General features: G+C 39.0%; 1 protein-coding gene across 2 annotated transcripts in view; it reads left to right on the top strand.

Annotated features, from left to right (window-relative positions):
- Positions 1–18,508, top strand: part of LOC134537076 (chondroitin sulfate synthase 1) — a 143,380-nt gene that overhangs the window by 92,435 nt on the left and 32,437 nt on the right. For both annotated transcript variants that reach the window (XM_063377323.1, XM_063377314.1), the window contains exon 4: positions 16,542–16,682. In XM_063377323.1, the coding sequence (XP_063233393.1) occupies positions 16,542–16,682 (141 nt within the window). The remainder of the gene's footprint in view (positions 1–16,541; positions 16,683–18,508) is intronic.

Here is an 18,508-nt window from a genome sequence, read left to right as displayed (position 1 = left end):
GAAAGAAGTAAGCGAATCAGGTAGTGCCAAATAACAAGGATAAAAATGTTCTCGCTAAGAAATCAACCAATGGGAAAGTAAACATGGGTCGAGCACACCTATAACTTTGCATTTTATCCTGAGGCCAGAGGAATCCGCGAAATTTCCGGGACACTAATCATTGTGAATCGCTCGGCTTGTTGACGGTAGGATGGATGGCGGTCGGACGGACGCGTTGGAGCTGATGGTGCAGATGCGGATATAGCATTTGATTGGTTCACGTGACCTATGTCAGGTGCTGATGGCACAGTCACGTGCAGCGGTTCTGTCTGAACAGAGATGGTGAACTTGAACTTCCGGCGTCAGATAGCACCATCAGCATCTGACGTCATGAACAATGTTCGCCAATGAGATGCATGATGAGTAACATCGCGCGAACATAATTGTTTTCGAATTAACGTTTTAATTGTATGTTTACATAAATTAGTCTTGGGCACCATTTTGTTTAATTTGTTTTTCCGATAAGTTGCTTTGAAACGAAAAATGAATTACCCGAAAAAGCAAATAAAATGGTAAACGCGTATGGTTATGAAAATCAGGTTTGGTCCAACTAGATATTAAACTCTTGGTTAAATTTTAAAAAGTATCAAAATTACACTATTAAATATCTACAGCAGTCTACCGTGCTGCCCTCCGTGTATGATCACGTGGACCAGCTGCATCATACAAGTGAATGTGACACGCTACTAGCCGACCACCGCAGCAAGGCATTTCATTTTGCAAGATGTCGAAACCTTATGACAGGGAGAAAGTATAATTCAAATTTCGACTTGTATATATATATATATTTTTTTTTTGCAGTGAAAAATTAGCACTTTGTGTCTCTTGAAAGCCTGTGTTATGTCGTAAAAACGGCTTACTGTCGACTTACAATACTAATACCAAGTGAGCAGGGGCGCAACAACTAAATTTCCAAAGGGGGGACAATATACCTTTTATAAAGAATCATCGATCTCCCCTATTGAAGCGGGGGGTCCAGGGGTCTTCCCCCGGGAAAATTTGTATTTCAAGGTGGAAAATGGTGCTATTTAAGCAGTTTTATTATCTAAAAATTGATTACACATCATTTTCTTTGCCCCCGTTTGCCCCCGTTTGCCCCCACTTCAAGGTTTCAGAGGGGAGGGGGGCAAATACCCTTGTCCCCCCCCCCTGTTGTTGCGCCCCTAAAGTGAGGAAGGTATAGAAGAGGGGGTGAGGGCTCTTCCAGGCTGGAGGAAGATATAAGGTGTGCGGTCAAGGAGCAGCAACCTCCGGGCTGGGGCGTGACTCAGCTGTGTGTTATTGGGAAACACATTACCTCTGGTATCGACAAGCTTCGCAGGACAGCCGCGTCGAGCTGACGGCGGACCGGGCAAACCGCGACCAACCAAGTAGTGTTCAGTAACAATGGCGAACCGACTTACTGGTAACAGCCGCGCGTATCCATGTTTCCGTGGAGCAAAAACAGAAACAATTTTATTTATTTATTTATTTATTTTCAACTTCTCGATTACGGCAACGTGGAAGCAGTTAAAAAATTTACTTTTTATTTGGTAACACCGACGTAACTATACCCACGAATTAGAAACTAAAATTAATCCCATTTAAAGTCATAATTACAAGCTTCTACATTTTACTTCACATGTTTGTTTGTTTGTTTGTCTGTTTAATTCAAATATTGCCAGTTAAATTCAAACCACTAGTGCTTGAACTAGAGAGCTGAAATTTCACAAACATGTTCAGTTCTAATGACAGTAAATTTATTTGATCAACAGGACTTCTAACGTGATGTACTATTTTAAAGTCAATTTTCTGTGGCTAACTTTAACTTGCGTTCGCGAATGTCGCTAACGAGAGGAACAGAAGTAATATTATTTTAGTTTCATTGTAAACCCAGGAAACTGATTTCGTAGTAAATTTATTATACTTCAGTGTAACCTGTCTTTACGTCTGCAAGCTATTAAGCTATCAAGTTAAGGTCATTCCTAAATTTGGTTTTAAATTCTAATTCATACATTAAATGTAACCCTAAAGCCCCACAAGCGCTTTTTTTTATTTTTAAACCCAGGATTTGAAAACAGAACCTCTCCCACCCAAGTTATTTGGCGCTCAACCAGTGGCGTAACAAGGTCAGGTGTTACCCGTTAACCATTGAAATGAAATTATTACGAGAAGTAAAAATAAGACACATATAGTTGCAAATGTTTTTTTTTTCCTGGTTTATTCACTTAACATTATAAGTATATTAATACTTAAAGTTTTTTCCCTTAAATTTGTTTTTTGCAAATTAAGAAATCACATCATCAAAATCAGTTCATTTCGTTACTGTGTTTTAAATCTACAATACGGCTAGGTCATGACTCGTAGTTAGAAACTCAGGAATTCCGCGGATTATTTTGGTCAGTAGATAGAATGCAAACATCAATGCCTACTTTGATTATAAGTAGTGTCCCGGAAATTTCGCGGATTCCTCTGGCCTCAGGATAAAATGCAAAGTTATAGGTGTGCTCGACCCATGTTTACTTTCCCATTGGTTGATTTCTTAGCGAGAACATTTTTATCCTTGTTATTTGGCACTACCTGATTCGCTTACTTCTTTCCTAGCTGGACATTGTTGGCTCACGGTCGTAGAGGGTCGTGTCCAGATAACTGCGGTCCAATAATGAACACAGTGCGACAGTGTGGAGGTTTGCATTCTAGCTTGCGACTAAATGAATCCGCGAAATTTCCGTGGCTCTAATGATAAGTTCTCGATTGTTCCACCACTCCACTCTACGACTGTGGGCCGTCAACCGCCAGCTGGCAGTAGAGAGACCAGACCACAGCGACCCACTCACAAGAAGGGAAGGTTTTTCATAAGAAATCAGCCAATATAGAAGTATATAAGGGAACAGGACACATACGACGTGAATGTTCTGGCACCAAAGTGGCACTAATAGTGGATTAATTTTAATTTTGAAAAAATCTCTCACGTGATGCTACTGAAACACATAATGCTAACACGAATATTACGTCTTACGTTAGATTTGGTACAGAATCAGAAGGTTTATATTTAATTACAAACTTTAAAAATCGTAAACAAGACTATCCTCTAGTTAATTGTCAAAGTTATTTCTTCAATAACTTTTAAATAATACCATTTGAAAAAAATTCTGAGAGCCTAATTTTGTTGTTATTTTTGTTATTTTGTCATCTTCTCGACGATGACACACGGAGCGGCCTCTGCAAACCAACCTCGCCAAGCCCCTCCTATTCCTGGGCCATGTTTTCGAACCTAATGATTCACAATAGCGCATAGGACGGTCGTGTGCACGGAAGACAGCTCGTGCGCATGGGAGGGAAATTAATACAGACGCATGACGCAACAACACATGAGAGTACTATAGAGTAGGAAGCCATTTTGGCGGAACTAGAGAACTGTGTATATTTATCAATCATATTGTGGCAAGAATATGTTGAGATTTTACTATGCTAAGGTGTCATTCCTGCTTTAAAATTAAATAATGCTATTACTTATAAGTCACTAGCAAAAATTGCAAATAAAAAAATGTATCGCGGTTAGAATGGTTAACTAAATTTTTTTATATAACCCTTATTTATATCTTATATGTTGAAAAACTGTGCTTACAAATTGTTGGTCACATGTCACGGGATAGTCGTTTGGTAGTTAATATAACACTGAAGATGTCGGATACATCGCGAAATTTCATTGGCTGAAATTAACAGTAAGCTTTCAGTTGTGAACCGACTTCGCACCGGTCGTGTGCACAGTCGTGCGCATGGCCTACTGTGCACTCGCTTATATATATTTTAAATTGCGAGTACAGCTGCAGACGCGACTGCGCGAGTGAGGCAGGGCTGCCGTGTCACCTCGCCGGAGGAAGCGCGCTATTCTCCCTAAGCGACGGTAATTACCCCCCGCGCTGACCGACCTCGACCGCTCCCCTCCTCCCCTACACCCCTCCTCCTGTTCAAGCTCGAGGCGTGGCGGCGCGGTGCGAGGGATGTCACACTCGCGCGGTCTGTCCGTCTGTGTCGGAACGGGTCGTTACCACAACGCCGAACGTACAATAACGCCGAATACCATAACGCCGAATGCCATAACGCCGAATGCCAAATTGACCGCAACGCCGACAGCTAGAAAACTGCTGTGTACCACAACGCCGAAATAAGTACAGTAACGCCTAAAAATGTTGCTGCGGGGGGGGGGGGGGGGCACAGGAGCAAAATGAAAAACAACTAACTGAATGAATTTGTGTGCTAACCTTACCTAACCTAACCTTTGTGGCAGTCCTGCAATTACATTTTTCGGGGTTAATGTGTTTCGGCGTTGTGGTAATTCGGCGTTGTAGTACACAGCAGTTTTCTAGCTGTCGGCGTTGTGGTCAATTTGGCATTTTGGCGTTATGGTTTTCGGCGTTATTGTACGTTCGGCGTTGTGGTATTTCGGCGTTGTGGTGCGTCCCCTGTCGGGAAACACGGCCGCCCGCAGGGCAGATATAAGGCGCTCGTGTTGAGACGTTAAATGTTTTACGTCAGTTAATCCGCTGCAAGTTGATTTCAAGCCCCCCTTTGGATCTGCCACTGCGTGAACAATGATAGTATGACTAGCCTTCACATACATAAAATTTGGTATTATTTTGCGAAATTTATTTAATAACTTTTCAACCCCGCCTGCAAATATGAATTAAATTATACGAATCTCATCTGCACTGTTGAAAGTTTTCGCCTTCAATTTACGAAGAACACTGGTTACAGTTTATGCAGGGATTTTCGAATACTCATGGATATCTTCGTGAGTTAACGAGTTCTAAAATTAACTAACTTTTAACGTGAATCCACGTGAACCATCGGAGTGTTACCAAAACTAAATAATAATAATAATATTCTTTCTTCACCTACTTTTTCTTTCACATACCTACATGTTTACCCTTTTTACAACATAATACAGAACTAAAATATCAGAGTCTTGAGTATTTACTGCAGTTTCTTACAGTGTGGAAACAGCTTACAAATCATGACAGGTTGGAGCGACACCCACCGACAGAAAGGCTTGTAAGCTATAACTGTAGCTGACGAAATTCGTAGGACTACCACAAAAAAAAAAAAAAAAAAAACCCACCCGCCAGGAATGGCCACACTCACATTAAAATTAGTGAGCAGCCAAAATTAAGATCTTACCTTTTACTCCTTTCTGTGTGTTTTGGCTCCGCTTCGCGTGAGCAGACTATACCAGAACAAACAAAAATTCAGTATTTGTATTGCCACATGTGTAAGTGCTTGCCATGTTCGCAAGTGCGTTTTGCTGTACGTGCTTTAAAGGTAGGCTTTGAAATTCTCTTGGAAGTTTTATGGTAAGAAGTTTCAAATGGCGAGGAATTTGAGTGGGCAAAATAAAGCCGGGTTTATAAACTACGCAAAGTACGCAAGAAGCGAAAAAAAGAAAAAAAAGAAAAGAAGAAGCACTATATGCAAGAAGTGTAATACGAAATTTCAAAAATCTTTTCAAAAATATAATTAGTTGCTACCAGTTACATTCTAAATTTTACGGACCTCAAATAATGAAAATAAATGTACTATTGAAATGAATCTCTTTATGTTTAAAGGCAATGTTACTTAGCTCCTGCATAATAATCTCTTTCAGAAAATTAATTACCTAGGTATTAAAAATTCTTAAATTTGTGGGGATTTTAACAGGTATAAACAAGATAAAATAAATTTGTATGAAAGAAGTCCAAACTATGGTATGAAGTAGTCAGTAGAAATGCCCTAAAACTAATAAGTTTCAGCTTCGTAACCCATTTAATTCTCATTATTTGAATGCCCCAAAAAAGTTTAAAGTTAAAATTTGGCAGCTAAACATATAAAAAGTGTACATAAATATAATTTTGTGAATTTAAGCCAGTCAAATGGTCTAGTCTCAGTCCCACATGTCATACTGGTTATTGCATTTTCTTCTCATTACTAATACTTGAGGTCTGGTCCTGAAAATTTATCGCGATAGTGCTTTTGCTTAATATGTTTCTTTACGTGTTTTTTATTAGATATTTATTAATATTATCTTATAGTGGTAAAAAGCAATGCAAGTGTTTGCAATGATAATCACTTGCGCGACCTTTTACAGCTCGAAAACAACGAAAACAACACGTACTGTTGTTTATTTCATTTTATTGTCATCACTATTAGGTGAGGGCTATTTATGTTAATTTAACACTATATATTTCTTGTTTTTGTTGTTCTGTAACATATTTTCAATAGATAGTTACTGAGTGTTTTATAATGGGTGTAAAAAGACGTGCAAGTGTGTGTAATTAATTTTTGTCACTTGTGCGACACTTTTTACATCGATGGCATCACACTTAGTAAATATCTGTAGAAAATATTTTGAACCGAATAACATATACAAGAAAGGTATAGTGTTGAAGTTACAGAAATAGTCCTTATCCATAATAATGGTGAGAAAATTAAAAAAAAAATCAACATGATGTGTGAAAACCCACCTCAAGGAAATATCTGTTCAAGAGCGTACGCAGACTCTCCTTTTTTTGGGAAGGGGGGAGAGTTAGAGAGTAGTTAGAGATATAGTTAGAGATATAGTTAGAGATATAGTTAGAGAGTTATATATACATATATACATATATATACATATATACATATATATACACATATATATACACACACATACACATACATACACACCCAACCACTTTGCTCTGTTCGCTTTCAAATAATTCTTTCATTTTGTTATTGGGGATGCGCACGCCCTTGTATCTGTGATCCATCAAATACAAGCGAGTGAAATGAAGGAACAGTCGCGCCGGACGTGGAGCCGCGCGGTTGTCAGGTTGGCGGCCGTGACGCAGGAGCAGCCTGGAGCCCTGGAGGCCGGCGCGGCGGAGGAAGCGGCCCCGCGCAAGGCAGACGTGCTGGAGACATGTGTGACTCGCGTGTGTATTTATAAAGCCGACGGGCGGTGTCTCTTGTAGTGCCCTCGGCGCGGCTACGCGGGAGGCCTCTGCCGAAGGCGGGTTCACAACCCGGCTTCGCCCGCCATCTTGTTGTGCGTGCATTGTTTTCAGGAGGTATCGAGTTAAAGTTAAACTTATAGAAATAGTCTTTAAATAAAACTTATGTGGGAAAGGGGGGGGGGGGGACGAAAAAATAATAATATATATGGGGAGTGAGACCGAGCCACCTTTACGATATACAAAATATCTCAATTTAACATATAATATTAATTTTAGGTTTATTAATTGAATTGTTTATTGTTAAACAAACTTTAATTCATTTACTATGAACATTTCATTCGATAGTATATCTACAAACATGAACTTTTTTTTAGAATGACAAAAATATCGAACGTATCATTAATATTTCAAATACCTACAATATTGTTTTAAAGTTGAATTTAACATCACTCAATTAAATTTTCTTTTATTTTTTTTCTTCATAAAAAGAGCAAAATGACGAAGACTCGTGTATTCACTGCTAGAGAGTAAATGCATGCGCGATGTTCTCCACTTAAGTGATAGTTAAGAGTGGAGCTACTGGCTAGCCCACGGACGTGCTATGATGCTAACGGCAGCTTGTTGTTTATTTTAGATGTTCGCACGCTACGTGTGGGTTGTAAACCCAGCTCAACGTCGAGCTCTGTTTGGTTCCCCTTCCCAGGAAAGCCTTCTTGCGACGCCTTTGTAGCTAGCTTACCTGTTTACGTATCGGTTTCCTGGGAGCTGCGCACGTCTTCAGACATGAGAGTAACGGTCTCGCGACAGTGAGGTGGTCTGTTAGCTTTTCAGAAAAGCCACGGCTTCGTCTAGGAAACAAAATAGTTCTGAAAAAGAGCTGTATGTTAGAGGTCGTTTTGGTTTTTTTTTTTTTGCAGCTTTGAACAAACAGGAGCTTGTTCTTTACTGAAAGAAGAAAACCAGGCGACAAGCGTGACGCGTTGGACGAGACGCGAATAAAATATCGTAATAACCAATCACGTTCAACGCATGTTTGACGTCAGCGTGACAAAATTCCGATCATGGGTGAATATTATCTATTTACATCGCGTCTCTAGAGCGACTTTACTGTAATACGCGTAATAAATTTGTCTTAAAATGATGGTGCATTGGTAATACAGTATGTCCATAAAATAATGTCCCAGTTATAAATTTTAACAGTATCAACTTTAACCGTTGCAGAGTTTTGGTTCAAGGTCACAAAGAGTGACTCAAACAGTTTTAGATAAGAACATGTGCGAGTACTGCTTTGTTGTGTTCTGGCTTGCAGCGCCACCTACGCAAAATGGCGACTCCTGAGCGTAAAGCGTTTTGTGTTCTGCAATTTGCTAAGAGTGAATCTGTAATTACATTTCTCCCCATTGGAATGTCTTTGTACGAGAGTGGTTGAACGTCGAAGTTCCTGACCGTAGGATTGGTCGTAATGGCCGAGACGACAGAGCTCTTTTTTGCTGGCCTCCATGTTCACCTGACATAACGCCATGCGTAGAGATCTGCAAAATTCGCGGATTCATTCGGTGATAGGCTAGAATTCAAACACATATACCTCTTAGATAATTTTGTTATTGGCTTACTGTTCATCTGGACTAATCTCAACCAGTTATAAACCCTCAACCAAAGAAGGATCGAATCACAGACAGACCAGCTGAGACGACTTACAAGTCGGCAGCCAATGGACTTGGGTTATTTGCCCGAGTGTACAGGGATATGTACAGTCTATCCTCAAGGCCATCGAAACCGCGAATTTTGAAGGTCTCTAGCCATGGGGTGTTTTTTTTTCCTTTGGGACTTTATAAAAGATCGTATCTACGTTACGCCGCTACCTAATTTGCCAGAGTTGAGACACAGAATTGAAGATGTTATTTATTGCTTCCATTACGCCGGATTTGTTAACCAAAGTTTAATTACGAATTCGAATTTAGGTTGGCTGTGTGCCGTATAACTAAATGTGCACAGATTAAACATTTGTAAGAAAAACTAGGTTTAGTTTACTTTCAATATGGTGTATGATTTGTTGTAAATAGTCTAAACTGTTATAATATACAATTCTAAATGGGTCATAATTTTATGCATATGCTGTATTATTCGTAAATTGTTAGAGGTTTTGTTTACCAAATTTACGTGTGGAATCTCCGGAGCGTGTTGACGGACAGTGGTTTTTCCGAATGCGGACTACGCATCACGTGGCGAGCAGCGTGGCCGCGAGGCGGGATGTTGGTTTAGGGGGATAGCAGGAGGGGGAAGTCCTGACGCTGACGATTCTGGGAGACGCTGCTTGGGACGGAGGTCAGCTGTGTTGCCAGGTTTCAACTGTTTAAAAACAAAACCCTTCCTGCTTACTTCAAAAATTCCTTTTGAATCACAAAAATCCATGTATATTTTAAAAAAGTTATCAAAACTAATCTAACTTAAATAGAACAGAGTTTAACCATGAAGTTTGTATTTTTGTTACTTTATAAACATTCTGTAACATGAAAAAAATATTTGCGTATCTGAAAAGGCTACATACCGTCTCTCTCAACTCTTACACACACAAAAAAAAAATTGCCCCTAAAATAGATAGGCCCTTCTTTACAAACTCAAAATTTTTAGCTATTTAATTTATAAATATTTTAATCCTTTTCTTTTCGAAAAATTACCTACACCCCTCATCCCCCTTCTGGAATGGTCTCGCATCCCCTTGAAGTGTCGCGTCGTTGGGATCGACTTGACACCCGAGCGCCCAGAACAATGGCTTCCCGGTTATGCCACTTCACGCAGGCGGGGCTCTGGGAACACGGTGAGCATACCTGGTGAAACAGTAAGGCATTAAGACTATTTGGAATGGCGCTGGGAGTGGTGGAGGGGAAGAGACGGACATTTCCTGGGTCACAGCGGGGTTTCCCCAAAGAAAAAAAAAATTAGCTAGTTTTTCAGTACTCGCCAGTGATGTGTAGACATTTAACCTCGGTAACGAGCAAATTCATGTGTTCTCAGGTTATTCATGTTGCAAATCAACTTATAATACAAAACTCGGACACAAAATTTAACGTAGAATTTTTAAAATAATGCCGAGCGTGATAAAACAATTATAAACAAAATATTCACTTTTCAAATACCAAAGTTTCTTAATCCGAATCACATACGTAATTTCTGTGGCCGCCGCTAGAATTCGCTGCCTGAATCTTAAACATTGCTTGCATCCATCCAACGCAGATAACAGCTAGGGATGAGCGAAATGATTAAATTCCAATACCAGTTATGGTTGTCATGATTCCGTTTGAGTAGCTAATTATTTAGATGGTTAACAGTATCTGTTATTGTTTTCGAAGGTCTTTTTTTCAATCATTCACTATTCCAATTGCAGAGTGACTAAATAATCACAATATCCATAAAAATTATGGCGTAATTTTAGTACTAGCAATGTAATTTTCATTTTTTTTCATTAAAAAATAATATTTAGTTGCGGTTGCAAACGTAATCTACACAAATAAAAATTTAAATGTTTGTTCGCTCAAAAATATTTTCAAATTTCTTTGAAATTTCGAAACAACGTTGAATTGGAATACGCGCGTGTTTTTATATACCTATGTTACACCTGTGACAGGTAAAAAGATAAATAAAAATATAAAAAGGTAAAAAATGTATATGGAAATTTGTGTGTTCGTCTTTTGTTTTGTAAAGATAAAGATATTGATAGGAAGTATAGATATAGAGAGATAGAGATAACGATGGAGATAAGGGATAGTGAGATATACTGATACATATAGAGTTACATGGTGAAATAGAGTGAGGGATATATAAATATATAAAGATATATAAAGATATATATAAAGATATATGAAGAGGGAGATAAATTGTGATAGAGACAAAAACATAGGTGCATATATATAGAATGATATGAGATATGGATGGAGATATATAGATTTATAGAGAGAGAGAGAGAGATGTTATGTATATAGATATGTTTGGTGACAGAAATACAGAAATACCTTTATTTAATATATGTTATAATTATTTAATTTTGTTTATTTTTGAGGTAGAAACGTAATTAGTGCGTCGAATTTCACTCGAGGTGTTGAATTTCAGCCGAGACATCGTATTTCAGGGTTAGAGTTCAAAGTTTAGGTGATAGTCTAGCACTACAGTGATAAAGACAGCGGTGTCTGAATGGACTGTCAGTGCCGCTCCTCCATAGACATCACTAGGGGACGCTGCAAACTTTCGTTGGATGTGCTTTACGATATCGATATATAGTAGGTAACCTCTGATGTTCGTAATAATTTTGAAAGTTTAAAAGTTTCTAAAATATTTCTGTTAGGATGCCTTGGCAGCAAAGCTTGAGAAACTTAATTGCATCTTTATTGCTACAGAGTTCGATTTACGTATCATCGTAAAAGTGATCTATACGTCAACATTTGTTTCAAAATAAGTTCATGGTTCTTAGGTGAAAGGTTCCTACATTATGTGTATGTGTAAAAGTTGTTTAGTAAGCCAGAACTCTTATCCCATACAATGTTAATGTTACATTATTACACGCACGGTTAGAAAACATACATTACACACGATTAATTTGAATAATTTAATGAGTTAATTAAAATTAAAATTTCTTGTTTATGTTAGGGCTTATAGGCAAAAACCAATTCAGCACTCACTTTCTTATTAAGAAGCTTTTTTGCTTTAGTATAAGTAAAATTAATAAACGTAGCGATCGTGACGACTGCAAAGGCACGGCTGTTGTCTGGGCAAGAGCAAACCCTGCGCTGTGATTGGTCGGCTCCCGAGGAGCGGGACAGGACACGTGTTTCTTCTATAAAACGACGCTTGTTACGCAAGAAGTGCAAAACAAAAACATGTATAAAATAACATTTTAGAATAAACGCTAAGGCGCAGAAACGCAAAGCAAGCGTTGCCCATCTTTCAATTTGTTGCGTTTCGGCTTGCAGTTCTGCCTTCTTTATTTAAAGTGAAATATTACGAAAGGTTTGAAACATAGAGACATTAAGTATATAGAATGCTCCAATTTTTTTTTTATTGGATGCATAACGTTTTCATTTGTTAATATTTGGCAATGTGGAAGTAAATTATAATAACACTTCTTATTAAAGAGTTGAGAGTTTCAGGTTTTTTATGATAAAAGATGAATTATTAAAATTAGCCCGAGGAAGAAATTAGTTCCTACAGTTTTACAATTACAAGTTCTAGGGTTGGTGGTGTCGTGCGACAATCGTGATTTTATAAACGACTGTTGTTTTCTTCCGTTAGGCCGGCGACACAAGCTCCGGTTTTCCTCAGAGGTCTGCCTCAAGGTGTTCTGCCTCAAGGCAGACCTGACATGGGGGTTGCACCCACACGTTCGGGTCTCCTAGAGTTACCTTGAGGCGTATGTGTCAGTAGTATACCTGCAATTATGGCATAAACAGACGATGCTCTCGTTGTCGTTGGATTACTTATAGCAACGGGGAAAACGAAGACACAGAAAGTGAAACGAAAAGTGTGGTGCAAAGACTGGTTAAAAAAACACAAAAATATTCGCTCATACATTTGTTGAATGAGCTGAGATTCGCGCCAAAATATTGGCATAATTACTTAAGGATGGACGAAGATCCATACTTGAAACTCCTGTCGCTTGTGGCACCAATAATTGGGAAATAGGACAACCAACAGGAAATTAAACAGATGGAAATACCACAATGTCGGCTCATAAACTTCTTCAGCACCACTTCCACTCTTCTTCGAATTCTTCACTTTTTTCGCTTCTTTGTGGATGTTGCTTCTAAAATTATTATTATTTATTTACTATACATCTTTGTTGGCAGTAGGCTCTATTTCTTTAATTTTTCCCACTAATCGTCCGTCCCTATTTCCGCGACCATGAAATTCTTTCGCTTTACTTGCCATAAGCAAGGAGAATCCTTGTACAGCTTAATAAATTCCTCCAATACTTCGGGTGTTCGAGAAGAAATGGTTACAACAGAAATTATTCGGACTAACCTCACTCGCGCACTGACAGGTCGCCTCAAGGTCTGCCTGATCTCTGGTACACACGCACCGGAAACGTTTGAGGAAGGGGCGTACCTTGAGGCGAATGAAGGTATTTTCGATTTTCACTCCGTTCGCCTCTTTCCAGGAAACCTCAAGGTACAGTAAAATACACACACTCCGGTCTACCTTAAGGTTCTGTACCTTGAGGCAGACCTCTGAGGAAAACCGGAGCGTGTGTGGTTGGCGCTACTCGTATTTCTCGTCCTTGGGCTCTTGTGGTCTCTGTTCGCCGCGACGCGACGCAAGAAAATACTCTCGTGGTGCAAGGACTTACTCTTACACCAAGTTTTATTACACGTAGGTCGTGTGTGAACGCAAGTGAGCACAAGAAATATTAAAAAAGAAAGTCTAGTCTGACAATTTTTTTTATTTTGTTTCGTAGACTGCCATTATTTTCTTCTCGAGGAAACAGTTTCCTGAAACATTATTTTCACACCGAAATTTGTAAATGATCATTTACAAAACTCCGTCCTTTCACCGCTGAAAAAAGTTTCGATTCCCTTTGTTAAGATGACACAGTTGAATCCACTACGTCCCCCCCCCCCCCCCTTTTTTTTTTGCCCATTTTTTCCACGTGCCAAAACGGCGGTCCTTGGTTTACACCTGTATCAGCTGTACACGACTCTTTTGATTAAGGTCGGTCAAACTCGCCATGTTGATTATTTTCATTTGATCGTCATTTTTATTATAAAAGGGATCTTCCTGAAATCCTAACACGATGCCCCGCTTTCATTTGTTGTTTTGTCACCAATATTTCCCACAAATATTCACTAAGTGTAATATAGTGGCTGTAAAAAGTTGCGCAAATTTTCGTATTTATAATTATCACTTGCGTGAATTTTTACAACCATTATATTACACTTAGTGAATATCTGTTGAAAAAATTAGTGACACAACAACACATGCAACAAAGGTATCATGTCACATTTCAGAAAGAGCCCTTAAAAAAATAGTAATGATGATAAAACGAATAAAAAGTTTAAACATGGTCTTCGTAAGCAATTTGAAAGTAATGTGTTATGAAATTTTTGTTTTCATTGCTACGCTCGTAAATGCCCAGAGCCCAGCTCGAAACTCACTGGTGTGACTGCAGGCAAGAACAGATGATACAGTTGTAAACAGACGACTGTCACTTCCCGCCCTCAGCCATGTTCCCTCGCCTTTGATCGGCTAGGCAGCGACCTAGGCAGCGACCGTGTTTACAGATGGCCGCCCTGGGTGAGTGCCTCTCCCACAGCTCCGCCGCCCATCGGAACTACATCTCGCGGCACAATGGCTTCCTCCCTTTTTTTGTACCTTTTGTACCGTTTCAGCGTGCTTCGCTGCCGCCACGCCGCTCCTCGTCTCCAGGCCCTCATCTTTCTCTCTCTCCAGTCACTGTCGTTGGCGCGAGTTCTCTTTCCGCTGCTTGCGAACCCAGTGACGCATCGACTAATCTCCCAAGCCACTACAAGTAAAACAAAACGTGTAGGCTTCCAACAAAATAAACGTTTGAACGTCAAAAATATGCTGAGTGTTTATTCTAATATATTAATTTTAATTAATTATTAAATAAAAGTGTTATTATTTATAATTCAAATAAATTATACATGCGGGAACATAACCTCACTTCTAAAAATACACTTAAAAAGTTTATAAACACAATTTCTATCACTAATATTCACAAAAGATATATATATAATATGGACCGGTATTGAATATCAATCACTCAAGTATAAGAATTAAAAGCACACACATAATTGTTTTACTTGTATGTAGCCTTTTCTTCATCCTATTAAATTTCTTTGCATGGTGCGCACGCATCGTAAAAATTCACTCTCATCATGTTTTCATATTGCGCCTAAAGAAGTTTAACTTCAAAAACTAATGCATGTTATCGATTTGGTGCTCCATATGGCTAGACTGGCTAAAAAAAAATACAGCCAATGATACTGCCATATAAAGGAGATCACGCAAAAATTCAAAGCAACTCCTTGAGACCTAGCGAAGCCTTTCTTCTCGTTCGTTCGTGAAGAGCATAATGTCATATATATATATATATATATATATATATATATATATATATAATCGATCAACATGTGACGAAATCTGTTGGTTAGAGGTGGAATTATTTTGAACATGTATTATTTTTAATGGAAAATTAAATCTCACTGATGGATTATTATAATCCTAGTTAAGTATTTGTTTCAATTTAAAACTCTCAGTATGCATCCTGCTTTAGTCACAAAAGCTAATACGGATTCTGAATTGCCTGCAGCGCAATCAAAAGGTCAACGGTGTAGTTTACTGCAGCAAGGACTTTACCTACGCAAAAACAATTCTAAGCGCCGTGAGAGGAGAGAGTGTATTTTGTTAAATGAAAAAAAAGAAAACACTGCAATAAAATGAAAACCGACGGTAACGATAGACTCCGAACGAACAATAAAGGCAGCATCTCAGTGCTGGCACCTGGCGGCCAAGGTCAACAGCTGGAACCCACCCCAAAAAATTCTAAACGCTAGCGGCTGTATGGGTGCCGGGTTACAGAATGTGTCGAACCATAGCATGCCGGATTAATGGCTCCGCCTGTTTGGGCGCACATACGGTATGCAAAGATTCATGGGGGGAAAAAACACGCGGATTGAAAACTGCTCAAGGTAGCCGAGTGGTATCTAATTACAAAGACAAAAACACAAAAGAAAGCATTTGAAATACGCAGAGTGTATTTCGTTTATAAACTTTGTTTTTAGAATAGTGAAAATTGCTAAAACGTGTCTTTTCAGAATAAATTTTAGGCATAAAAATCCCAGTAGAGATTCTTGAAAGACCTCAAGGGCAAGGCCATGCAATGTAATGGTCACCGCTCAAATATCGTAGTTGCCCTCTGCATGACGAGAAGACTGCGCGGATAGTTACAGCAACTTAACTATATAAGGTTGGAGAGAGATTATTTTGGAAGGATTATTTTAATCCTTAGTGGGTTACAATAACGCATTTCCTCGCCATTTTAGCCCGACATGCCTCATACACAGAAGTGGCGGGAATTGTTTTTTTTTCCTTATCAAGTAGTCTATATTTAAAGCTAAATCCAAGTATGTTTTTCATAAAAACTTGACACGTGTGTTTCATGTACGTATCTAATAACATATGTGTAAGTATATATGAATTGACGACTTGTTCTAACGAAATCATCAAACAACTGACTTAAGAAAAAAAGCATTAACAAATTAGGCTAAATACAAACCAAAAATATAAAATGTTAAGTTTTCTGTGGACGGTGTTCTAAAAGTTTACTATTCCCTGAGATTTTATTGTGGCCACAATTTTTTTTTTATAAATTCAATTATAAAGGAAACTTTACTCATAAAAAAATAATATGATGGTCATTCTGGACTAAATCGTGGCTACTACAGCCTTGGCCGTGGCACGAGGCGCAGGTTTGTAGCGGCGAGTGTTTGAAAGAACAGGCGCGGGAAGAGAGCTCGTTGACGCCGGGCTCCCGGCTGCTTGCAGATGCAGACCATCCTGTACCACAACTCGAGCGGGCACGCGGCCTTCACCGGCAGCCTCAAGAAGAAGGAGGTCCACCACGCCATCACCCTGCACCCGGTCAAGCACCACGCGCAGATGTACCGCATCCACAACTACATGAAGGTAAACTGCGCATGACCCACTCCACTGGTGGTCGCCTGCAACCATCGCGCGTACCACTTCCCAGTTAAATGAGGGAGTACAAAACTGTGAGAAGTAATACCCTCTTAGAATATTTTGTCATTTCCTAAGATAACTTTAATTATTTTTAAAGTAGCTTGGCTTCTGGGTTGTAGCCGCGTCCTTGGCGAATAATCCACCGACGTTTCGGTCGACATTGCAGTCGCCATCATCAGGGAGCAGTTACCCACTGATGATGGCGACTGCAATGTCGACCGAAACGTCGGTTAATTATTTAGGCAAGGACGCGGCTACAACCCAGAAGCCAAGCTTCTTCAGACAATGGCCGTGAAAGCCTGAAATTATTTTAATTTTAACTAACATATTTTTATATTTTATCTTAAGTTCTAATTGCAATACACATTAATATTTTATTTTATAACATATAACTTAATATAACATTTTTTCAAGTTCTAAAGAATGATGTCTATAGGATGTAGTTAATTAATCTATCATTACAATAATATTACAAATGCGCAAGTTTGTGTGATTGTTTGTTACTCAATAACCCCCGAACCGCTGAACGGATTTGGATGAGATTGTGCATACAACTAGCTCATAACCTGGATTAACACATAAGCCATATATTAGTATGAAATTCCATTCCTAATGGAGTGAAAAAGAGATAAATTCATTTTGATAACAGAAAATCATAGGTCAAAGACATACACTCAGTGAGTGTGTGTAATTTCTTTATGTCCGCCACACGGTCATACACATAGTAAGGTATTGCAATTTCCTATCCTTCTCCTTGGTGAGACCCGCCCGCTTAATTGGAGCTCTCGGCGGCTAGCGAACTAATGGTGCGAATAAAAGTTTAGTTTTGAACTTCATCAATAGATGGAGTTGCATTTAATTGTAACGCCTAATCGTTTGGTGCGTCCGTCACGTCTTGCCTATGGTTTGCGAAAGTTTGTGAGTGAGTGTGTATGTTTTTACTTCTTCACGCTGTATTAACACATAGGCTCCTTTTTATCATGAAAAAATACACTCTTCCTGTGGGGTGATCAACGTCACTAAAAGTCATTTATACTGGACTGCCTAGCTTTTGATGTACAGTTTTTTTTTTACAAACTAAATACGTTCACCCAGGAAAATAAAGAAGGTTCCTGCAGGATGGTATTATCGCTCAACTCTGTAATCACATAGCCCATGAAGTTTTCTTAAAGGGTGCCGTCCCGCAAGTAACCTGGATGCAACAAGGTTGTGCAATGACAATAGGTTACGTATCACAGATCTGAAAAAGGAATATTATGCAGGCCACCATCATCACCGGAGGAGCCAAAGGAGAGATGGTATTAATACCAAGTATTCCCATTATCCCTACAAATTTACCTTTCCAGTTCAAACGCTTACAGTTTCCTTTGAAAGTGTCTTTTTTCAATTACTGTTAACAAAATTCAAGGACAAACACTAAGAGTGGCAGGAATACATCTGGGCACCACATGTTTTTCGCACGGACAGCTATGTGTTGGCTGCTCGCATGTGTCTAGACCGAAAATCTCTACATATACGCAGAAAACAACAAGTCTCAAAACATTGTTTACAGAGATGTATTGCAGTAAATGTTTGGCAGTCAGAACACTCCGAAACTAAAACAGTATTTTTACCCCGTGTTGAGGCTCTCGTCTCATACAGTAACATTAGTATCTCTTGACAACGTGTGAGAAATGTATTTCAATAAAGCGGTCTTGATAACTGAAATTTTTCAACTATTTTGTTTTGTTTTAGTTCAATCGTAAAAACGGCAATACTTGCAACAGTCAATC

The sequence above is a fragment of the Bacillus rossius genome, chromosome 1, assembly GCF_032445375.1.
Source record: "Bacillus rossius redtenbacheri isolate Brsri chromosome 1, Brsri_v3, whole genome shotgun sequence".
In the NCBI taxonomy this organism is placed as follows: domain Eukaryota; kingdom Metazoa; phylum Arthropoda; class Insecta; order Phasmatodea; family Bacillidae; genus Bacillus; species Bacillus rossius.
This window is presented reverse-complemented; position numbering and strand designations above follow the sequence as displayed.